General features: G+C 37.7%; 1 protein-coding gene across 3 annotated transcripts in view; it reads right to left on the bottom strand.

The window, feature by feature from the left end:
* INVS (inversin) overlaps positions 1-25,922 on the bottom strand; it is an 80,943-nt gene that overhangs the window by 29,435 nt on the left and 25,586 nt on the right. For 2 of the 3 annotated variants that reach the window (XM_041476702.1, XM_041476703.1), the window contains exons 3-6: positions 18,784-18,957; positions 16,394-16,561; positions 7,095-7,275; positions 3,397-3,506 (exon numbers count right to left, since the gene is read on the bottom strand). In XM_041476702.1, the coding sequence (XP_041332636.1) occupies positions 3,397-3,506; positions 7,095-7,275; positions 16,394-16,561; positions 18,784-18,957 (633 nt within the window). Of the gene's footprint in view, positions 1-3,396; positions 3,507-7,094; positions 7,276-11,449; positions 11,558-16,393; positions 16,562-18,783; positions 18,958-25,922 lie in introns of those variants that run through there. The other variant, XM_041476704.1, reaches the window with a different exon arrangement.

Genomic DNA, 25,922 nt, shown 5'->3' with positions numbered 1-25,922 from the left:
CTGCTCTTGGCAGGACAAGAATTTCCTGGCTATAATGAACTAAATTCTTTTAATCATGAAGGTGTTTGAATGCCTAAGTACCACTGATCACTTTTGTTTTGTTTTTTCACTACTACTTACTATTTCATCCTTCTAAAGAAATAGGAAATGCCTCATTTATCTTATGCTACTGATCTAGGATCCTTACAGCTTTGTGAATTTAGGTCTGAACTACCAGTTTGTTGTGAAAAGGTCCAGCCAGAAGCAAGGAGAGATGGAAGCATAAAGCTTTCCGCACAAATGCAGCATGAGTTTATATCTCTGTGTTCTCACACTGACCAGCACCACACCCCAGACATGAACAGCCTCTTATTAGGCCAGAAACTCAGCACCCTCCCAGGGCTCTGCCCTGCTGGAAATCCTGCAGAGTGAAAAGCACTGCAAAGGCTGCACTTCTTCAATACTGAGGCACACATTCTAAAAAACACAAATATTTTATTTTTCTGTTAAGTTTTGGCAAAGCAACGCTTCTTTCAATGACTCTTTCTTTCCTACAGCTTTTAGTTGGAAAAAGTAGAAGAAAATCCCACAGCACTACAAGCATTATTCTCCAAAATGAAGTTACCACAACTTGAAAACAAAACAAAATTAAATTACACCTGATTCTATTTCCTGATTGACAAATCAGAAAATAGAAGTATCAATCAGTTCAATATTACATGTATTTTGTTATGAAAGATCACATGTATTCTAACACAACTAAAAAAAGTGGAGGAAACAACAACAAAAAACCAAAGCTGAAAAATAACAGTAAAGGAGAGAGCTAAATGTGAAACATTTAATTCTGTGCTATCAGTAAACTAAAAAATACTACATATTATTTTTGAATATTTAAAAATAAGACAGGGGTATCCACATTTCATTTACTAGATCAATCTGTATAAATACATGAAAGGAAAGTACATTGTTTTGAACACCTCTGGGAAAATTCAGGGGAAAAAAATTCAGTCCTGCATACTAAAATCAATATGAAGGGAGCATCTTAGCTCAGTTGGTTAGAGCGTGGTGCAATTACACCTGGGTTCAATTCCTGTTTGGGCCATTCACTTAAGAGCTGGACTTGATAATCCTTGTGGGTCCCTTCTCACTCAGAATATTCTGAGATCTGGAAATAAAGATTCTCTGATCTTCCTTCACACATGAAGTTCAAAAATTTAAACAGCAATGCTTCTTGGGACCTCCTGTGGGATACCCAAGACATGTAAATTTAGGTGGTTATATTGGGTAATGTCTTTTCTTCCAGAACTTTTCCTGTCTATAGTAAGTGGGGATAAGTTAGTCTTAGGGAACAAATTCTTCACATTAATTAAGTGCTGGCTAATCCTCTTCAGTCTTTAAAAAACCCAAAAATGTCATATTACAGTAAGTAACCTATAGAGAAACAAGAGCAAAGAACAAGACACCAAAGCAAATAAAACTGAAAGCCATGCCAACATTTACTGTAAACACAAAAGAACAAACTTTCTTATTGTTAGGGACTAAGAAACATCACATTTTAACTGAGAAAACCACACCTAACCAAAGTTGGGCAGACTGAATAGAACAACAATGTGGCTCTCAAACCATGAGTAGAGAGATGCTACTGCCAGAACAAACACCAATGTATCTCCACTCAGTTGTTTGACCATGTATATGGATTGCAGTGGTGGGAATTACTCAAAGATATGCATGTAAAGGAGACAAAAAGGCAAACAGTGGTGCTCAGAAACAACTGGACTGGTGAATACAGACTCCAGACATAATTTAGGCAGGGGCTGTTGAGTACATCACCAGCTAAAATAGGCTTGCAGATCTGAATGAAACTCTCCTCTGTGATTTTTCACGTAAGATGGGAACAGTCCATTCATTGTAAGTACACAAGATTACAAAAGAATGTCTGATTCCACCATGTACTTCACTTCCCCTTAAAACACAGATGATATCACAATTTGGCTGGCTGATGGGATCAAAAGGCAGCAACATAATGAAGACATTTCATTTAACTGAATCAAGCCCAGGGAAAGAAAACCAGTATGAAAAATCTTTTTAGGAATACATCAATGTAGAAAAGAAAAATACCAAAAGTGGAGATAGTCACTAGATGGTAAATAAAACTTTTTTTTTCTATGAGTCCAACTCAAACACGAAAGAAAGGCTTTTACAACACAGATATTTTAAGTGTATGAGTTAGGCCCAAATTGTACACAGCCCTAAATTGACAAAAATCAGCATCAACAAAAAATTCTCGAAAAGTGAAGATTACATAGAGAGATATGCCTCAGTAAAGTCTGAATTTAAAAAATATCTGGATGGTCTTAGTAAGACCACCTCCAAGAAAACCCCACCAAAGTCCCAAAACTCATTCTCACTAGGGAGCAAGAGTATTGGTCTATTCCCTCCTTCAATACTATTAAGAGATTTGTTAATTTGAATTGCTCTCAAGGACTTTTACATTCTCCTTTTTTATTTTCCTTGTTAACATGTAGGTATGCAAGAAAGTCCCAAATTACTATCCTTGCTAAGAAAATGTTGCAATGTGGACTACATAACTATTACATTAATTAGGCTCTAAATAACCCTTTCTGTAAAGGGAGGGTATGAAAACTATGAGAGCTGAAGGAAATTAAGAAAAGCTTTCTTAATTTCCAGTGCTTGAGAACTACTTCTGCAACATCTGTGACTGGCAATCATTGAAGTGCTGAGTTTTATACTTGGTTCTACCGTATCTGATCTTGCTCTGGAAAAAAAAATTACCTATTATACCAAAGTGTAAGAATTAAGCTGTCTGAGAAACCAATGTTCTTTGTTGTCTGAGTTTAAAAAATATTTTAAAAAATTTTTTAAAAAATATAGTGTTCCTGAAGAATTATGACAAAAGGCACTCAACTCTTTAGCCATGCTTCATGAGACAACAGTTCATTCATAATGCCAAATATTCATAAATTAATTACCTTCTTGAACGCAAAGACTGGTTTGACTGGTCCTGCAGCAGCTGTGCAAATACTCCTACAGGTCATCTTACTCTAGATACCTTATAACTGCTTAGACTTCATTATAATGAGCCCTAAAACCTGAAAGCACTGTGAAATAGTAGGTGTCATTCTGCTTTCTGTTGAAGTAACTGAATGACTATTGTGTTGTGTGATGCAAACATACAACTCAAAGGGCCTTTTTTTTGTACAGAAAGTTAGTTTTTGTACATCTATCTTTTAATACTTTGAAATTAACCACATTTGTATCAGATTACATAGGAGAACTCTGAATTAACTCATGCCAACAACTGTGTTTATATGATTTCAAAAACAACTCAAACACTGCTAAACCATAAAGATTTCAGCAAAATATGTTTACTTCACATTTAGGGTATGTTCTACTTACAGCAAAGTTGCTCTGTGCTGCATAATGTAGGGGTGTTGCACCTTGACTATCAGATGGGATAGTTCCAAACTTATTTCTTTCTAGTAAGAGATGGACAATCTGTGCATGACCTGAGAAAAATAATGCAATAAAAACAAAGTTGTATCAAATCCTAAAGTCACAAAAAAGTTTAGTTAAAAAAAAGGTAAAAAAAACCTCACCACTAACAAACAAAAAACCTAAACTCAAACAAAACAGAATAAAATGAACAGACTTTCATAAATAATCACATATTTGTGTTGTAGCCATCATAGCTCAAATGTAAGGCAGAAACATGAGACTTGATATTTGAAGTATTAAGTCTGGCATGTACTTTATTCCCAATAGTGGTCCAGTGCCCTACTCTGTATTGTCATTTTTGGGGGGCATCTATAAATCAGAATGATTTATAAATACAGAATTTCTTTTAACAGAACTCACTAGAGCTTTTCCCTAAATAAAGACACCAGCAGTAACTGGTCCGATAGCTATGATATTAACTTTGTAATGAAGTGGTTGAATATTTCCAGAAATAGCTTATAATAACTCAATTGAGATGCTGCATTTGAGTGACAGGTCAGTCAGAAACAGTAAAGTGAGCATAGGCTGATGATGATGAGCATTTGTCCATCTGCATTAAAAGACGAGCTAAATCAATGTTGACAATTTCATCATACATCATATTGTTTTACAGAAACCAAATGTAAATGCTTCACTTAGGTTTTATTTAACCACAATTTCATCTGAGAATGTATAGCAGAATCAGAGGCTAGTCTGCTACCAGCTGCTATAAACAAGCTCCCACAAATTCCTTCATAGAAACAGATCAAAATATTTTGAGATTAAAATCACAACACTTTTGGAGGATGGGTAAACTTTATATTCACTTCACAAACAGGAAAACAAAGACAAATACAGTACATTGCCACTAAAGCCAAGCAGTCCGTTTATATACTTGTTCCTGTCAGCATATGCAGCTCACAGAGTATCTTAATGATTTGGTATTCCAAGCAATACTATAAAACCACTCTGATTTTACAGGTGAAAACCTCCAGTACCTCATATGTCAGAAAACTAATCAATTTTGCAGCTTGTTACTTTTGCACAGTTGTCTTGAATCACTTTAGAATAAATGAAAAGGTAGGTAAACCTTCCTGCTAGCAGTAGATTATTTTTAACGAAAACACATCAGCAGTTGCAGAATGAAGCTGTGATACAGTTGTGGTCTGTAGCTCTTTAAAATCTAAGACATGGAGGACTAGGCAAGCCCTCTTTTGTGAAATGGCACTTTGAGACTTTATATGTACAGAAGTACCAGGAATGAGAGAAAATGATAACTTGGATCAAAAAGGATGAAGAGTTATGTGAGCATTTTTTTTCTTTCTAGGGGCCTTAGGCTGTACAGGAAGGTTCCTCTTTCTTGTTAGCCATTCAGAGCATGCTGGATACAGAACATCACATTATTCTGTCCCTTCCTGCAACAAAAAGCAAAAAAAAAAAAAAACAAAAAGAAGAAGAAGAAGAGAAGAACAGATGTAATGTTGCTAGTCCCACCTGAAGAGTACAAGAAGTAAATTGAGGTTCACTGGAAGAAGTTGCTTTGGAGTGAAATCCTAGCAGAAAAACCTTAGGAGTACTGAGCCTGAAAAAAAAAGATTCCTGAACTTTCAGGACAGACAACTACAAAAAGGGAACCTAACTCCATAATGAGGACAGGGTCTAGCTAAATTATCTATGAGAATAAGGCTTGAGGGAGTTAAAAAAAAATTGTATTGGGTGCAACAGTAAAGAAATAGGTGCAAAGGTGGATCTCACTTGGCCATTAATGTAAAGATTAAAACTCATTTCTTGGGGTCAAGAACTGTCATTTCTGATGTACTTTCATTTAGCAGAGATGTAACTGGTAAGACTTTTATCTATGCAAAAAGAAAAGGTAAGAGGAGCAACCATGCCCTTAAGATGTAGCCACATGCAATCCATCACGTCTAAGGAAACTTGTGGCAGCATTCCTGCACTGCTTTAAATTTCCTACTGTTAACCTATATAGTAACATCTTACTCTCTTTAAGACCTACACAGAACATTACCTTCAACTTAAAACTATAACCCTGAAAAATAATAATGATTTACTAACCAGAAATTCCCAAAGAGCATATGCCACCTAGAGACCTCATCAGGTTCACAAAATAGTCTGGAGGTCTTGGCACATCTTCCCCCTTTATTCTACATTGATTAGACAATCCATTTTTCCAATAGACAAAGCTTCTCTCAAATACAATCAATTTCAAAATGCAATAAATTTTGCTTCTTGGACAGAACCAAGTGATAATGACTATTTCTTTGGAAAGCTGATCCTATGACACTTAAAATGCTTCACAATTTCTCTGTTAAAATTCAATATCCCTACATATATACAAATTTGAGAACACCCTTCCCTCTTTTTTGCTTTTAATAAACATATTCAAACTAAACGTATACTGCCACTGGAGTTGCAGTAACTCGCTCCAGTGAACATCTGATTCTTATATTGGCATTCTTTGTCTGCAGTGTCCCAAAGGATCATTGGGATGAAGCCAGTTAAAAAGGGAGAGAGACTGTTTGAAGATTCTTTTATCCAGTGGTTATTTTTTCCTCCTGAATGGAAATAGGAGGTAAATTTTCTAAATCATATTATTTTTGTGTCTGTCATTTTACGGGTTGTGTTTCTCTGCATTTAGACTATTTACATTTAATCATGTTTTAACTTGTTTTGCAAGGATCCAGTTTTTGTAAATACAATCAAAATTCACATATACAAGGTTACAATTTACAGAGCATCTGAGTCTCAGGGTAACAATCTAAACAGAGAATGACTCTATACAAATAAAACTCATTGTCAGATCTGATTAGATTATCATAGCATGTCTGACGAAGAGCTTATACTAGAAGTGTCAACTCTGCCTTTTTTTGTTGTTTACTTGTGCTGGCATTATCAGACTATCTGCATTTTCTTTGTGGGAATCTTCTTAAGCCCCTCATTTAGTTTGTGAGGGGTAGTTTAATAAAAACTAGATAATATAATCATAAATCCACTTAACCAGGCAGACGTGAACTGCAGAACATCACAGTAGGCTGAAAGTGAGCATGTGACTCATGATGCCATCATCAACCACCCTGCATTGTGGGAGCAGCTCAGCTCCCCCAGGCACCCTGCAAACCCCATGTGACCATCTCATATATAGACCAAACAAAGGTACTAGCTTAAATCTCTATATGAAATATTAGTCCAGTTATCTTTTCAGGTAAAAAATAAACGCTGGTATTTTCTTCATGAACTCCCATTGACTGTGTTGCTTTCATGCTGGGCTGTGCATACCCCACATCAGACACCACTGTTCCAGAGTATCTGGTTTTTTAACCTATGATCAAAGCTGCATATACAAGAACAATCTCAATATACTCTAACGGAAATAATCAGCATATATAACCTGTTGAAGTGATGCATTGTACAATGCTTTGGAGAATCTGAAGCTAAAACAAGCAGTCTACACACAAACTTCTAATCCTGGTTGAGCAGAAACTCTTATTGCTCTAAGAAATTAACTATCATACTGCCAGGCTGGAATTAAATAAAAATCAGAGACAAAGATTAAACAGTTCAGTTAATTAATGACTAAGTGACTTCAGCACTATCCCGTTTACCAAGTAAGGCTGCCCAGTGGAGGGGAGTTCGAAACAAGTTGTCGTAAGATGTCACATTGCAGCCTTCATAGGAGGTCAGGACATCCACAACTGCTACATTCCCATCTGCAACAGCAAAATGAAGAGGAGTTCGTCCTTCATAGTCTTGCCAGTTCAGCAGAGATTCTGTAGGTGCAGCTTCCTTTAAAAAATAAAAGAAACAACAAAATTTTAAGAATATTTAAATTGAAAGGAAAACCTACACAACCTTTACAGGTGCTTTTTCAGAGAGATACACTGTCCTTGTTCAGTAAAATGTAGCTCTACAACCAAATGCTTTTGCTACAGTATAGGCTACTTTCAAGTACTTCTTACAGAATGCTTTTTTATACTTAATTATTGTACAAGACCAGATTTCTGGTACATACCCCATAGTTTTACCAGTCTGCTGTGCATGTGGTTCCTTAAACAGATCTTTAAAAGATTAACTCTGGCTCTTATAAAAATAACTAGAAATTCTTACATGATTTACAAGTTAAAAATTACATACATATCTTGAGATTTTCTCCAACAACACTTCCCTTTTTCCACAAATTAATTTTAAGACTTTCACTATAATATTCTTCTTTTATACCCCTAATACTTTTATACCCCTAAAGTATTTCCAAAGGAGATGTCTACATCTCTAGCTGACAGGACAGAAGTGAGAGAGTACTTCTAATAATGCATCTATTTCTAATGGGCTTAATTTTGAATTTAAAAAGTCTTTTAAAGTTTCATGATTAGTCACTTGATCACGTAACACAGACATTAATAAATATAACTTGACTTTCATCACCTTTTCTTTAAAAATATGCTAAATTACTTTCGCTTAAGTTCCCTAGCTAAATAGTTTTGTATTGTGATAATTTCATCTCTCAAATGTTTTTCTACACAGATTTCTCTTTGTGATTTTCTTTTTCAGACAAAAGAGCTGAACAGGTACAAATGAACATCATGGCATTTGACAGATCTTCAAATGGCAAATATCATAAAGGTCCATGAAATACAAACTTTAAACATCACTTTTCTGAAAAAAAGAGGTATTACTAAAAAAAGTGGTAAACAGTAATACAGTAAAAACTCAGGATGCAGGACACTAAACATCTAAAGTAGCAGCAGATTGTCAAAACAAGACTTTAAGTAAACCAGAGGGAGTGAGTCTGCTTTTCTATCTCCAAGAATTCAGAACAAATCACTGAAGTCATGGGAAGCCTGTGCAGAATTAAAAGGGAATGTAGTCCTGAAATTTTTTAACTTCCAACACTAGAGGGGATTTTAACCCATGATAAGTGAGAAAAGCAATCTTCCTGAAAATACAGAGTCACGCTATATATCACAATACATTTATGAAAGAGGAGCAAGGGGTTGTGGCAAGTGCAGCTTGTTAACTGTTAAATCAAGTTCCTGACCCCTTTCTCACTAAACTAACTGCAATCTTTCCTTTTGACTCCACTAGATACACAAATTGGCTGTAGAATCATTTGCATTCACATTACTTGATGTGTAGTAACTATTACACAGAAAACAAATATCTAACATTGAGAACAATAAATCAAGTAGAAGAGAGGAAATTCCAGAATTCTGGTTTCTACGCAAATACTAACTGACCAAAGTTGTACAATCTATATTTCCTTTGTAATGGATAAATAAACCCTCAAAACCCTCCAAACATCTAGAGTTATATTTCACTATACTTTCTAAGTGCAATCTGGCTAAGTTAATACAGCAGTATTAACTTCAACTCTGCAATGCCCTGATTCTTTGTTTCTTACTGTTTGCTTTCTTACAGTGCCAAGTTAAACCTCCTAATATTTGGTTCATGTAAGTTTTCCATATCTAAGGAGCTACATACTTTGCACACTGTATGTAAATCACAGAATCACAGAATGGTTGGCGTTGGATAGGATCTCTGGAGGTCATCTAGTCCAACCCCCTCCTACAGAAGGTTCAACCACAGCAGGTTGCACAGAATTAAGTCCAGGTGGGTTTCAAATATCTTCTGAGAAGAAGACTCCAGAACCTCTCTAGGCAGCTTGTTCAATGCTCAGTCACCTTTCATCTCAATGAAGATGCTTTCCTTCATATTCAAATGTGACTTCCATGTTTCATTTTGTACCCATTGCTCCTTATATTGTTGCTGAGCACCACTGAAAAGTGTCTGGCTCCATCCTCTTGATATCCACACTTAAGGTATTTCTCATTGATAAGATCCCCTCTCAGTCTTCTCCAGGCTGACTGGTCCCAGCTCTCTCGGCCTTTCCTCATAGGTTCCAGACCCTTCCTCATCTTCACAGCACTTAGCTGGACCCTCCCCACTAACTCCTGGTCCTTCTTGAACTGGGGAGCCCAGAACTGGACACAGCATTTCAGATGTGGCCTCACTAGGGTTGATTCTCTAGGGAAGATCACATCCTCAAGCTGCTGGGAATGTTCTTCCTAATGCACCCCAGGGTACCAATGGCCTTCTTGGCCCTCAGGTCACACTGCTGCCTCATGGACAGCCTGTTGTTCCCAGGAGCCCCAGGTCCTTCTACTGGTGCACAGTGTGATTCCTCCCTGTGCAGGACCCTCTATTTGCCCTTGTTGAGCTTAGATGAGACTCCTCTCTGCCCAACTCTCTGTCCAGCCCAGGTCCCACTGACTGGCAGCACACCACGGTGGTGTATCAGCCTCTCCTCCCAGTTTTTTATCATCAGCAAACCTGCTGAGGGCACTTTCCCTTCATCCAGGTTATTAACAAATACGTGGAAAAAGACTGGGCCCAGTAGTGACCTCGGGGGAACATTTCTAGATACAGGCCTGTAGCCAGACTCTGTGCCACTGATCACAACTCTCTGAGCTCTGACATTAGCCAGTCCTCAATGCACTCACTGCGCGCTCAGAGAACGCACCCTCCTTGAGCTCACCTATGACAATGTCATGGGAGACAGTGTCAAAAGCCTTGCTGAAGTCAAGGTAGGCAACACCCACTGACCTTCCTGCATCTACCCTGCCAGTCCTGCCGTCACAGAAAGCTCTCTTACTGGTCAAGCATGATTTCCCCTTGGTGAATCCGTGTTGACTGCTAATAATCTTATTTTCCTTCACATGCTTAGAGACGACATCCAGGAGGAGCTGTTCCATCACCTTTCCAGGGATTGAAGTGATACTTGCAGTTTCCTGGGTTATCCTTCTGGCCCTTTCTCAAGACACTGGAGTCACACTGGCTTTCCTCCAGTCCTCAGGCACCTTTCCTGCTCTCCATGCCTTTTCAAAGATGATGTACGGTATCTGAGTAATAACATCTGCCAATGCTAATTAAATGCTAATTAAGCTGCCCACCTCAGATAAAAAACTTCATCAGTTTTAGATTAGGTATCAGTACTGTCAGCCATGCTTTGTTAGAGTCAAAAATTAACATACTTAAAACATACCGAATTTCACTAATATATGTAGTCATCAGTACAATAACCATCATCTATTAAAACAATAAAAAATTGATAAATATGACTCTAAACTAAAAATGCAATCAAACTTAACACTGTTACATGCACAAACCACAATAATCTAAGCATGTGTAAAACTTCTTTTGATAAGCGTTCAAAAGCATTTACCTGAACCACTACAGTGAAAACTTGTATGTTGTTCCCTAACTTAAATAATTCTCAAGAGAAAGCTAACTGATAATATGCTTACTTTTTGTCTGTTCATAGAGCTCAGCAGGGGGAGCATAGAGCCTACTGCAAAAATTCATTTTATGAGAATCACTTTCAAGAGTGGCTAAACATGAATTATGATAGGCACAGAAGTTATTACTGAAATTGTAGGTCTACCAGAGGAAAACATGTTTGAACAAAATGGACGAACAAGAAAACAAATGCTTCTTCACTCATAATTTGCTGATGCAATCCTGACAGCTAATTTTCAAACCTTCCAGAAGCACAATAACATCCTAAATAAATAAATCCCAAAACTCCTGGCTTAAAGTAATTGATATTGAAATATCCCCATACTCATATCCCCATACTCAAAAGTGTTATTTTTGCAAAATGGTACAGATTCTACAATGACAAAGCCACTATTTATATTCTAGTCTAAAAGTATTCATGTGTTTTGAATTTTTTGGCCACCTAAATTAAAATTTTCTAAGTCTGTTTCTGCCTACATTCATGAGTACAATTTCTTCAGATTTTAAGTGGGTTTGGTTAGCTATAATTAAACTGTCATACTGTATTAATATTTTAAGCACAATACAGAGAAGAAACAGAAGCTAAGCATTTTTCTGTGGCAATTAGAACAATGGAATTGTAGGCAATAATGGAAAGTGTGGTATAAACAAATGTCATGTCTCTTACCATGAAGAATAAATAAAGAGAACAGATACAAAATAGACAGAGAGTACTAAGCAGTTGCTTCCATCATAATAATGGAACCTTATGCTGTTCTTTTCTCCTTAAATCCTCCCAACGTTTTTCACGTAACCAAGCACAATCTGGAAAGGTGGAAAAGGAAGTTGACCATGAGAAGATCTCCAGATTAGAGTTTCTCTCTACTTCACATGTTTACTTTCTACATATATTGAGTTTCATTTTGGCTATATTTCATGGATTTCAATATCAGATATAACTAATTTGTGCCCAAATGCCACCCCTGCACACCCAACCTACTTTCTCAGCATTTAGCAGAGCGCTTTTCATAATTGTTTGTTTTGACAATACCAATGGACTAAGTACTATACAAATACCAAACAGAAAGATGATCCTTAATTTTAAGAATTTATAAACAGAAGACAATATTTGGCCACACCCAGAGGGCAGAGTACAGAAAAACAAGACAGTATTTTTCAGTACCATAGACTGCGGTCTCGAGAAAACCAGCAGCTAAACTCTTGTCAAGTTTTTGTAAAGCAGCATGGGAGAATTCAAAGTGGGATACTAAATAATTTTCTGGGGAAATTCTTCCACAGTGTTAAAGACAAGAAGAGAGAAACAACAGCAGTGTTGTTTTTTATAACTTAGCCAGCAGGCACCAAAGGTAGCCTGGAAGCAGACACTGATACCTCACTGCTGTCTGGGCAATGGCACAGTGCTTAGAGAAAGCAAAGAGAAATGGTTTGATTGGATGTGATTAAAAATTGGGAAGCAACAGTGACACAGACACTTGCCTTTTATACTGCTATCACCACAAGACAGTGTTTTTGCAAATTTAAAACACAAGATGACAAATTTTCACACTATGGGTACATCCTTTAGAAATACAATGTGGAATGTGAAAAACTGTAAAGTTAGAAGATGTAGAGAGGAATGAGAATCAAACATGATGCTCAGACAATAGCCTTGGAACAGGATAACATGGCAAAAAGCAGCTAAGAAGGGAGGGGAAGACTGTGAGCTCTGCTGTGTCTGTGCTATGCTGTGAAGGTCTGTCACTTCAAGACAAGTAAGAAAAACAATTCGGAGAGAAGCTCTTACTATGGGATTAAACTCAGGGTACCACCACCACTACCACAAAAAGGTATTTATACTCAACAAAAAATTCAGTCAACAGATTGACTACCTAATAACAACATTCCTCTATCATCAACTTTACAGCACAGCTAAACTACTTTTTCATTTAAACTTGTTATTAACTTACTCTGTTATTAAGCACATATAGATGTACCTAATTGCAATATAAACAATTAAGCTGATGCATAAAAAAGCCTAGATGAAATCAAGAATACACTTCTTTCAGCCCAGCCAAAGTGTCTCTATACCTCTGCACCCAGCATGAGCAACAGGAGGAGTTGAAAGCCTCCAGAAGAATGCCATGACCCAGCTGCCACTGCTGAAACTTGATGGGATGATCCATGGGCGGTGCGTGGCTACAGGCTGCTCAGAAGAGACAGGACAGGAAGGAGGGTCAAAGGGGTTGCTCTGTTCAATATATGGATAGAGTGCAATGTGCTGTCCCTGAAAAACAGCTATGAGCAGGTAGAAAGCCTGTAGGCAGGAATCAGAGACTGAGGCATAAAAAGGGAACCCCATGGTCAGTGTCTACCACAGGCCTCTTGACCAAGGGGAGCCTCCTGACAAAGCCTTCTTGCTCCAGCTGCAGGAGGCATTGTGCTGGAGGCTCTTGTCCTGCTGGGGAACTTCAACCATCTTGACGTTTGTCAGAGAAGCAGCATGGTGAGCTATAGGGAATCCAGGAGACTCCTGGGATGAATGGAGAACAACTTTTCAAGGCAGCTGACAAACAGCCCCAACACAGGGAATGTGACACTGGACCAGGTGGTCACCCAGCCATGCCTGACTAACCCAGTGGCCTTCTATCATGGAGTGACTACATCAGTGAAATGGCTTTGCATGTTATTTCTCTGGACTGCTGCAACGCCTTTGATGCAGTTCCCAACAAGGTCTTTATCTACAAATTAGAGAGATTTGATGGGTGGACTGTTTGATGGATAAGGAATTTGTTGGACAGTTGCATCCAGAGCAATGGATAATGATGTCTCAATGTCCCAATGGAAAACGATGGTGTCCCTCAGGAGGCGGTGCTGGGAACCAGTGAGATTTAATGTATTCATTAATGACACAGGTGAAGGGATTGATTGCACCCTCAGCAAGTCTGCAAAAGACACCAAGATGGGTGGTGCAGCTGACAAGCCTGAGGAATGGGATACCATCCAGAGGGACCTGGCCAAGCTCCAGAAGTAGGCGCATGGGAAACTCATGAAGTTCAGTGAAGCTGAGTGCAAGGTGCTGCACTTGGGTCAGGGCACCCCCAGTACTAGCACAGGCTGGGGGATGAACAGATGGAGAGGAGCCCTGCCAGGCAGGGCTTGGGGTGCCAGGTAAAGGATGAGAGGCTGGACCTGAGCCTGCAATGTGTGCTTGTGACCCAGAAAGCCAAATGTGTCCTGGGCTGCATCAAAAGCAGTGTGGCCAGCAGGTTGAAGGTGGGGATTCTGCTCCTCTGTTCTGCTCTCCTAAGACTCCACTTCATCCAGCTCTGGGGTCCCCAGCCCAGGGAAGATATCAACCTGTTGGAGTGAGTCCAGAGGAAGCCACCAAGATCATTAGAGGGTGGCTTCTTCTATGCAGAAAGGCTGAGAGAGTTCTCACATGCAGAAGAGAAGGCTCCAAGAAGACCTTACAGCAGCCTTCCAGTACCTAAAGGGGGCCTACAAGAAAGATGGAAAAGGACTATTTACAGGGCATGTGGTGACAGGACAAGGGGGAATGATTTTAAACTGAGAGTAGGTTTAGACTGGATATTAGGAAGAAATTCTATTGTGAGGGTGGTGAAGCACTGGAACAGGTTGCCCAGAGAAGCTGTGGATTCCCAGTCCTGGAAGAGTTCAAAGGGCTGGATAGAGCCCAGAGCAACCTGATGTAGTTGAAGATGGCCCAGGGCAGTTGGACCAGATGACCACCTCAAACTATTCTGCAATTCTTTTAACTGTCAGAATTTAAAATAAAAAAACAAACAAAAACAAAGCAAAAAAGTCCTCGAAAAAAACCTGGACATGACCATGATTCTGGATTACCTAAAGAGAATCTTTGAGAACACTTTCAGTACGGGGGACAAGTATTTTTGATCTTTTAAAGTACATCTGTCTGAGATGGAGTTAATATTCCTTGCAGCAGCAGGGTTTTGTATTTGTGATTAAAACTGTTGATAACACATCCATGTTTTGGCTATTGTGGAATAGCATGGATTCCTCTTTTTCACGTCCTGCTCCCCTGCTTACTCCAGTGAATGGGCTGAGGGTGGGCAAGAGACTGGGACAAGATTCAGCTGGGACATTTGACACAAACTGGCCCCAAGCAATACATCATACCAAATAATATCATGCTAAGCAAAAACCCTCAGGGACAGAGGGAGGGCAGGAAGGATGTCCACAGCTACACCATTTGTTTTCCCAAGCATGATTAAGCATGCTGAAGCTCTTTTCCATTTTGCTGTAAGTGGCTGACATCTGCGTGCTGATGGAAAGAGTGAATAAATTTCCTTTTCTGCATGTTGCTCTTACTTTCTATACTGGGCTGGCATTATCTTCATCCATAAGTCTTCTTGCCTTCCTTCTGTTTTCTCTGCCTTGAAAGAGGGCAGGTGAGTGAGTGGCTGTGTGGGTGTGAGGCTCTTGTTTGAGCCCAACACACCACAACTATAAAAAATATGTCTTTTGACGACCTAATGTTTGAAACAGTTTGTAGTTAAATACAAAGATCTGCATGTACTCTGCAGCAAATTTACTTCTCCAGTGTGGCAGAAAAGCAGATACAAATTCAAAGTTTGTGACAAAATTTAGTTTGTAACAAATTGTTTCACAGCTGGATACAAATTACAAATATATTGAATAAACAGCAGTGACACAGAAATGCAATCTCTTTGATGCTGGAAACTTCTCTAAAACTATTTTTTATAGTAAAAAAAGTATCAGTAACTGTAAGATTGTCAGTGTGATTTGAAAAAAAAGCAAAGAAAGTTTTCATTTTCAAGTTCTCAGCTTGCCAGCTAATCAGGCAGACAGACATACAAGTCCTTGTAGTTAAAGTACAATCATCGTGTGTCTAGTTGTGAAAGACCTTTGGAAGACAAAGATACAGGAAGATTGTTCTAAAGTGACAGAAAATTTAAACTGAGACTTCTGTATCTTTCCATGTTAGTGAAGCTCAGAAATTTTCACAAAATAAGAATCAAGGTAAAAATCAAGCTGAGCATATGATTTCATTGTACCCATTATAACTGTCATTGCAGAAGATAAACCCAAATATTGCAGAAAGAGAAAATATGCTATCAAGGAGACAGTATCAAATTCATACACAAAATCACGCTGAAAGTCTCTTAGCAAACTGATTGTGGGCTAACTGACAACTGATCAAATATTTCCCAGAATTCTAACCTGAAAACCAAATTAAACTAAAATTTTCAGTACAGATAACTAGATATAAACTTTCAAATAATGAAGGAAAGACACATAACAAAGAAATCAGTGTGCAAATTGCAACTGAAATGAGCAATATGACTGGCCATTTCATCCATGAAAACTTTTAAGTCTTTCCTTCCCCCACTTACAAGACTTAGAGCAAAGACATTCACCCATAGAACTCAAAGCAAACTCTTTTAGAGACAGCAAAAATATTTAGGATTATTTCTTACAAAGTTCTGGATGTTAGGAAAAGCAAATTATTTCATTCTCAAAGAGTCAGTGGACCAAAATGAGAAATCCTAAGAGAATAAAAAAATATTTCTATCAGAGGAAAGTAGTAAGGACAGAAAGTGTTATATACATATATAGCAGACTTTCTTACCAGAATACATTTCACTGTGTGGATTGCACTAGGGTCCTTGTTGTTAGCTGCCCAGTGAAGTGGGATTTTTCCTTCAATATCAGGAATTCCAATATTTGAATCATGTTTGATGAGAAGTTTCACATGCTCTGGGTTGTTGTAGTAGGCACTCCAATGCAATGCAGTTTGCTGCAATACAATTTTCACAAGCTTTTTCAAAACGTTGAAAAATTGTTGAAACATGAAAAATAAAGTTCGCTACAACCAGCTTTGAATAACAGGCAAATAAGCAAGCATTTGTTACACTTCAATAAAGAGAACTGACAAAAAACTGAGCACATGCACCTGGGGTGGCTGACAACTGAAAATCTATGAAAACAGGCTTTAAACAAAGCTGAACAAAGGCCCATCTACTTTAATAAGAGCAGATCATCACACAGCTACTGAGGTCTGAGTCAAGTCTAAGCTGCACCACTTTATACAAGATCCAAACTGAGATGCCCTTATGCTTGGAACATAAGTGTCTCTGCTAGGAGACTGCTTTTTACGAAGATTTGTTGGTCTATGGCAAGAGAAAAATGTGCATGCCACTTAGCACTGCCCTGATGGCTATTTGGTGCAGCAGCTCAGACCTGGAGAAAATATCTGTGCTTGGTATTAAGCAAGGACATCCAAGCTAGAATGATGATCTGAACCAGGCCGCAGCCCCAGAGCCGCGCTATAGAACAACTGCAGAGATTAGTGTGGTCCCTCTTAAATTTCAAATAACACAAATTGATGGAGACTACTCTCCACTAGGGGAAGGTGACAGTGAATGCTGACACTGGACTCAAATCCACCTTGAACTAAGGTTGACTTTACTGTCTGTGATAACTCAGAACACTGAGGTTGAACATTAGTGAATCTAATGCCCAATGACCCATGGCAGTCCAATAAAATATCAAAAGGCAATCCATGTTCCTCTTGCCAATTCCTGACTGCCAACAGCTTTTGCACAGGCCTTATCAATGTTTGTAACTACATAAACAAACCAATGTGTGGGGGTTTCTTAACCTGGAAAACATTGGTATATTAACAAGTATTTAATTTACCAGACACACCTCTCCCAACTGTCAAGTAACAGAGAGTTATAAGATAAAGAATGATTTTTTTTTTTTCCCCAGCTCTCTTACCCCCTCACCCCTACTAAACATCACCTGGCACTTTGACTAGAAACAGAGAAATAACTCCTGCAGGACATTTGTGTATAGAAGTACAACACCCTGTATTAACATCCTTAAACAGTGACATAGAATTTTTAAATTTATCATCATATCATATCATCTTAACTTCTCTGTGAAGGAAGAAGGCAAAAAGGAGCCTATTTGTGGTCGTTGCTGCCAGCTGTTAGCTTAGTACCACGGTAACAACAGTGAGATAGCACAGCCTTTTTTTCTACCTGTCACTCACTGAAGAGGGGCTCCACAAAGTGCCACCACGGCCTTGTACCAGTAAAAATGTGAAGTAAATTAGTGTTATTTTTTAAATGGAGCTGATCAGTATTCCTGGAAACTGACAGTTGCAATGAAGGCAGAAAGTTTTGGTTACCAGAGGCCAGCGTAGCCTTGGTTCACTGACTTCTCTCACCGACAACCACTTTCAGTCAGTTACCGACATGGAAGCAGATGCAAAGGACACTTGTTCTCCCTCGTGTTCAGGAATTATATTTGACAATTTTGATGTGCACAGTTGCAGCAAGGAAAGTGAAAAAGCCATGTGCCCAACAGGGTCCAACAGGTCGGACTCTGTGCCTGAGATCATCTTTCACCAACCTGAATTCCATTTCTGCTACTGCAACTACTCATGACATGAACCAGAAGAAAAGTGCTCCATGTTTTGTGGGGCATCTGGCGAAGCTTCAAATACTGGCTTGGAAATCTGCTGAACAGGCAAGGTTGCTAAATGGTTTTGGCTGGTTTATGCATACCTTTGTTAATTAATTAGCATGGTCATGAAGTCAGCATGACCTCTCCAGAATGACTGCTGTAATTACAGGCAGTTTTCTAGTGACTCTTATCATTAAAAGATTCTAAATGTGAGGTTTTCAAAGGCAGAAAAGTAACATAAGCACATGCTATCCAGACTCTAACAAGAATCACAATGTTACAGAAAGACTTGGATGGTTTTCGAATCCTCTATTGTTGTAGCTACTCTCAAGAAGAATGTCAGTGGAGCTAGTGCAAGGAACTTTGACATCATTAACATCAGGAAAACATTAAATCTCTACTTTGAAGGCCTAGAAAAAGTTTACGACAAATAATTTTTTGCACACAACCGCTTGATGTAAAACCAATTTCTAAAGTTGCTACAAATCTTAAAATAAACAGCTGTTTTAAAATAAGCAGTTGTCTTAAAATAAGCAGTACTTTTACCTTGTTTCTGTCCTGGGTATCCACTTCTCCAGGTGCCATATGTTTTAACAACAAAGCTAAACATTTTGGACTTTTGTGACGTGTAGTTAAATGTAACGGTGTCATATCCTCTAAGTCCTTCTGCATCCAGTTCCCTCTGCGAGCCAGTAAAAGTTTCATGAAGCGGTAATTTCCCTGGGTAAAGAAAAATATCAGAAATTTATGTGAGTTTATCAAACCAAACTATGATAGTGAGATATATATATATATATATTTATTGTATTACAATGCCTAAAAAAGCTTGAAGCAGAACAGCTCAAAGCTTTGGAAACATCTAATGACGATTTTTTTTTGTTAACATGAACTCTTAATTTTTAGGTCTCTCATGCTACTTGGCTTTAGATATTTATATTCCATTAGCAGAATAAGACAGGGTTCATTAATACCGAAAATTCTGTAATATTATCAGAGTTTCTTAACTGTTTAACAGCAGTAAAAATCATGTAAAAACTGAAATAAGATCATTACATGCTGGTTTCAGCAAGGTAAACAGTTATCAGATGAGGAATAAAACTAAACATGAAGAAAGGATATAATTTCCAAAATGAAAGTAAGAAAAACAACTGAGAATTATTCAGAAAGATAAAATGTACTTATCTGAATACATAGCAAATATATGCAAAAGTGATTGCTGCTTACATGTTTAAATTGAGAGCTGTATAAGTTTTGATCTACAATATATATAATAAATGGATGGAACAGCTAGCTTTACAACATATTGAAAATACTTCACAGTAGGACTTTCACAAGGTTTTCACTATGTCTTCAAAAGAAATAACATAGAAATGCTTTTTTGATATAAATATAATGATATAATGATAAATGAGGGTGGACCCAAAAAAAAACCAATCTGGTTTTGTTTCTCAAATCACTGAAGAAGCCAGTGAAAAATTCAAAACATGTACATGCAGTCATGAAGAAGCTGTACTGATTTAGTAGTACAGGCAGCCTTGACTTGCTACTACCCCTTGCTTGAAAGTTATTTTCCATATAGAAGAGATGCTACATACAACACTTTCATGCTTCCACTTCCCAGAGTCTGTGGGTTTACCAAATCACCTTCAGCAATAAAGGACCAGCAACTGCTGGAGCAATAACTCATCAAAGCAAAACATCTGCACCTGCCTTCAGTCATCATGGTTTAAACACACCAGCTCTTTTCACACTGTGACTTTTAACCTTTCCTAAAGTGAAAGGAGTGTGTTGTCTCCTAATTTTGCTCACTGTCTTCCAATTCTTCCCCAAGATACTAGTTTTTGCCCATTTCCCATATAGATCATTAACTGCAACTATAATGAAAATAGAAAGCTCAAAAGAGAAGATAAATTGTACTAATTCTCCCCCACTCAGGGAAAAGCTGGAACATTTGATGAAGCTTTATCAGACAATGTACACAGGGAAGGTGACACTCAAATCAATAGAAGTCATGTCTTTGGATTCTTCTGCTTATGAAACTACCTGCAAATTAACATACTTCAGTCTGCTACAATTCTTTTATAAATTCTGCATGTTAACTTAGTCCCCTTAGGCTGTCTTTGAAAAAACAATGAAAAAAGGCAACCAAGTAGACAAGGGCAAGCAGTGCTAATGAACAGGGGCACTTTGGTATCTCATAAGGCTCGGAATTGCAAATCACTTTTGTCAGCAGAATGGTAGGATGGAGACAGGCCAAAGGATTCCAGAGGCCTCCACAGTATCCAGTGCCAGGGCATAAAAAATATTCAAATGTCATTTTTCAATGCAGCCATAAACATCGGAAGGGCATACTTGACAAAAATTACTGTTCTGTTTTTTGTCTAATAGCAATGGAAGACTTGAGCTTTACGGATGCAGAATGGATTTCCCCAGGTATGGCCAAAATAAATGAACCTAACTTTTTTTTTCCCTGCTACACTATTTTATTTAAAATACATTATTTATTTTAAAATTTATTTATTTATTCAAAATACATTTATTTATTTTAAAATACAAATCAGGGAAAGCAAATCATGAATGAGCTCAGACAAAATTATCTCGTTCTGCTTCTACTTTTTATTGTTACTAGTCCTTGCTCGTCAGTGACAGCTTACAAGCAAAGCCTGCCACAAAACCTGCCACAGACCTGCCTGAACACGCAAACTTCCCTTGCCAGAGACAGCATGGCTACTACAGCATTCCCAGTGAGAAGTGAACAATTACATCTTTTTCTTCTGCTGGGTGTCAGGGAAAGCATAACCTCAGTATTTTGTCCCTTTAGTACGCAGACACACATCAAGGCATACTCCGAAGTACAGGGGCAGGGCAGCATGATGTCTGCAGAGCTCCTAAACCACAGAGAACATACTCAGAATAAATTCATGATAAATTTGGGGTGAAGCTAGAGATGAGAATACTCCTCATTATTATCATTGCATTGTACAGGAAAATATGAGAAAAATTTACAAAACTCATTAAAAAAGACAAACTAAAACTAGCAAAAAAATCTCAGTGTATCATGATATGGTTGGCAATTAGACTGGAGGAAGAAAATATTAAATAACTTGAGAGAATATTAGTCTTGGAAGAAATATAGCTGCTTTTCTCCATCACAGAGGATAATACATTTAGGCTGTTTTCAATATTTCCTGCACACAGTGCATGCATACCCATGAGAGAAAAAAAATTGTTTTTGTCTTGTTGATGGGTACTTATTGGAAGATTTACAAGTATATTCTGCTTTTTGAACGAATTCCACTGTAAAGAAGACTGAAAGTTAAAATAATGCATAAAACTAAGGAAACATGTCCTTTTATTATTAGAATTTCTCTCCCTATACTGTATTTTATATTCGCTATTACACATTTTTCCATCAGTTACTACTACATTATTCTCTTGCATGCTTAGCCAACAAATCCCTCTCCTTAGCAAATGAATTTGGAATAAATCCCTTCATTCTGAAACACAAAAGATTCTGTTTCTTCCAAGTGATTTAAGATTTTTTTAACATTACCACAGAAAACACCTGTACTTACATTACTTATTTGAATTATCTTATTCATGCTTTTGCTTCTGACTACTGCTCTTTTCTTTAGTAATACCACGAATTTTACTGTCTTCCTTTCACTTGTTAGAAAACAGTATTGTACTTTGTAATGACAATGGAAAATGTCTCCACCTTCAATTGATTACTGCTTAAGTTTGTAAGTATAGAATGTATCAACATGCCTTGAAGGCAGATGTAATTTAGGTCTTATTAGGTGGAGGGAGGGAATGCTTAATTTGAAAAGCCAATTCCTCCATTTTTATAAAGTTTGTGCATAAAAAGTCTTCAAGCTGGCTGGGTTTTTACTCATAAATAATGCACTTGACTGGCCTAAACACTGCTGGGCAGCATGAAGCTCTCCGAGTCAGTCCATGGTCTCTTACCATTGATAGTGACTCAAAACTTATTTTACTATAAACAAAAAACATCACGAGCAAACAGGATTAAATACTTGTACATAAAACTTGGTTCCTGGCAGCCAAAATTTACCATTCTAATGCTAATTCTTAATATTCCTTTAGATTCTATTAAAATTTTTTGAAAATCAAAATACTTGACTCTGCAAACTACCAGAGTTTCAGAGAACAGCTGACTTCAACATAATCAGAAGAAATATTTCTGCTATTTCAAAAATTCAGCCACAATTCAGGTACTGACTGCAATAATGTAGAACACATTTTTTGGTAGACAGTTCAATAAGCAACCATGGCTCTGCCATCAAGTAATGACTTCAAAGAAAGTTCTGGACCCCAAGCTAAACTACTAAGCAGTCAGAAAAACTTTCCTTTCCTGAAAGTTGTAATGGAGAAGAGAGTTACAGAAGAAATATTTTAGTCAGAATCAATGAATTTTCCAGAATTTAGATTATCTCTGAAACTGAAAAAATTATCCCCAAAATTGCAAGTTCGGTCATTAAAAAAAGCTGTCTAGTATATTCAATATGATTCTACTGCCAGAGCAAGGTTTCAGTGGAAAATCACTGGTAAATTTTTCTACCTAGTTTTCTCGGTCTAGAAGAAAACGTGTTTATTTCTTTATTCATCTAAAGCAGCTTTTCCAGCCTATTTTCTCTCCCTGCTTGTTGAGGAAGTGTAGTGAGAGAGCAGCTGGGTGGGCATCTGTCAAACAGCCACAGTCAGGCTGTCCCATATGGTCACCTAAGTGAAAGGCTAAAGAAAAAATGAGCTCTGTTCAGTGGTGCTATAATTCTAATCACAGGCTGATGCTGAAACTACTGGTTGTATTACCACCGCACTAAAAACATTGGCCTCACACTTCACATCTTCCACTCTGTACAGTCCAGGGTCCTGCTCTGAGTCACTCAGTGCCACTTGCCTCTGTTTCAAACACTTCCTCAGAAGTTAAGTACTTTTCACAGCAAATGTTAAGTATTTCACGAGCATACAAACTTGCTTTAAAGAGTACACCTGGGTTCTAGAAACATTCTGCTGATGTGCCACAGAGGTCTGTGAAAATTTATTTCCATTCTCATCCCACTATTTCTTGGTGAGTTCACGTGGTCATTATATTAAGCTGTGTGCTTCTACACTGACTAACCACTTCTCCTTCCCTGTAGTGTGGATACATCTCTGACACTAAACTTTTCATATTCAGGTTTTAAAAACACACTGCATAGATAAATACAGCACAACATAAATAAACACAACACCTTTTATAAGGGGAGAAACTGAGCTGTACAAGATAAAGCTGAGTCAGAGGAATATGTGCATCTCTCCAAGGACATCAAAAGCACACCCACAGCTAGGCTACCATCACCTCATCATCAGTGAGTTAAAAGGGGACGATGCACGTAGAAAAATTGGTTATTTCCCTATTAATTGGTGAGACCACATTTTCAAAAACCATAACAATTCTAATCCACATGAAGTACTTAACACGACTTGAAAGACTGATCTGTAATAATTTACAATGCAGAGCACATGAGCTGACAACTGTTACAGTACAGCTAGGTTTGAATTTTAGAATACCTACAATGGGCCTGTAAAGATTTAGGGCACTGTAAGGGTTGCTAGAGGAACTGGGGAAAAAGCAGCCCGGCATCTCTATACAGCCTCCTGGTAAAAACAGCAGGGGTCATTAAAAAGAATGCCAAGCTGTTAAACCGTGAAGATGCTACTTTGGCTCCACTCCAAAATTACATACCTGCTTTCCCAGCACTGGGAACAGACAGGCCAAAAGAACACAAACCCTTACAAAGGTGGTGGTTTTCAAGGGCTTTTCACTGCTGAGAGTCATAAGCACTGAAGATGCAGTCAGGGCATACATTTGTAGCAGAACAGAAAGCCTTAGAAATATTTACAGATAAACCACAAATTAGAACTGAAGGTTAAAATTGACCCTCTGGATTAGTAAATCCGTCCTCTAGCACCATAGGGAGCAAGAACATCTAATCCTTTTCAAAAATTCCTAGTGATTTCTTTTAAGTGGAATTATAGTGTTCAGGATTTTTTTTTCCTCCCAGTTCTCTGTTTCAGGCTTTTCGGTTTTGCTTCTCATTTGGATTTTTTTTTTAAGCCAACACACACACAAGGACACATTTCATTCTTCTACCCAAGAAAATACAGTGTGGCTTTTAAAATCTAAACAAGCACTGGAGTTTTTAATCTCAGTAACAAAGGATAAGCCCTACATTGCCCTCAAAAAACCATCAGCTCTCTGTACTCATTCTAGTTGGAACACTTTTGTTTTGAACACAAGTAAGCAGAGATTACAAGGCTACCAGAGGGAGTCCCACATAGTACCCCACTGAATCCCAGTGACACTTGTCCACTGCTGGTGCATATATCTTGTCAGATACACCTAAAACTGCATTTCTCCCATAAATGAAGTACATTCTCCAATCATTTAGCACATTACATCCTTCTCAGTCATGTTTCAAATAATAAATTCATAACACATAGAATAAATAATTACGTTTGCTGTCCATTGTTATCCCCCCCTACTCAACCCCTGGGACTTGCATTTTGGACTACAATATTTCTAATGATTTCAATTACTTTCAGTATTCCTATTCTTCTGATATCCTCTTTGACTGACAATCATGCCTAACACTGTGCCACTCCTAAGAATCCTTTAAAAAAATACTACTCATGATTCTAAGTTTGCTTATGAAAAATACTGACTAATATTAGATTCAAATCCAACTGTCAAGGAGTTCTAACACGTCTTCTGATCTTACAGCTCATATTTCAACTTTATCTCTTTTCAGTTCATTATCAAATAATAACTGATGATTCTCTTACATTTTGTGTCCTAATTTCTAATTAGGCTTGCAATTTTCCATCTAGCATCACAGTTAATATTTTTGTACAGGCCTAAAAAGGCAACCTATTGAATTTATTTCTATGAAATGAGTTAACTAAATATCCAGTTACTCTTAAAGAACCTCCTGATGACAGAAGACACTCATTTTACCCAATTTTCTATTTCTGCATATATATTTATCCCATATAATTTCAAATTCTTATATACTTCTGAGGTCAAATAGGCTGCCTCTCTCATCTACTTCATTCTTAAAACATTACTTAGCACTATTTTAAAATGTTATTGAATACCATAAATTCTGTAATGTCACAATTCCTAAAGAATGATTAATTGATTAAAATTCATTTGCACCTTATCCCTTGCTGTTTCTGTACTCATGAGATTAAATTTACCAAAAATCAGGCATTGACTACTGATCACAGCCCCAAACAGAGAGCTCTGCAGTAACTAAGCCTGGTCAGCAAGTGTGCAGAAGAGTGCCGGCAAGTAGTAAAACAGAGGCCCCACAAAATCAGAAGCACAAAGGTCGGCCTATTGAAAAGGGTGTGTTTGAAGATAGCAGCGCAGCAAGTCCACCAACCACGACAGAAAGGATTTCAGAGATCTGATAATTACACATCTCTGCCACAGATTAATAATTTATTAGCTTATTAAATTTTGATTGTTGAAATATATTCATTATTAATTAAGCAGCACTTATGTAAGACATTTTTAGCAAAATTTTCTTGGCAATCTTATGTGAAAAGATAGACTATTTAACAATCAATAAATCCTCTTCAGAGTAATATAACATATAATTCTGTCACTTTTACTC

This window comes from Pyrgilauda ruficollis, unplaced genomic scaffold (assembly GCF_017590135.1).
Source record: "Pyrgilauda ruficollis isolate IOZ18807 unplaced genomic scaffold, ASM1759013v1 scaffold39, whole genome shotgun sequence".
NCBI lineage: Eukaryota > Metazoa > Chordata > Aves > Passeriformes > Passeridae > Pyrgilauda > Pyrgilauda ruficollis.
This window is presented reverse-complemented; position numbering and strand designations above follow the sequence as displayed.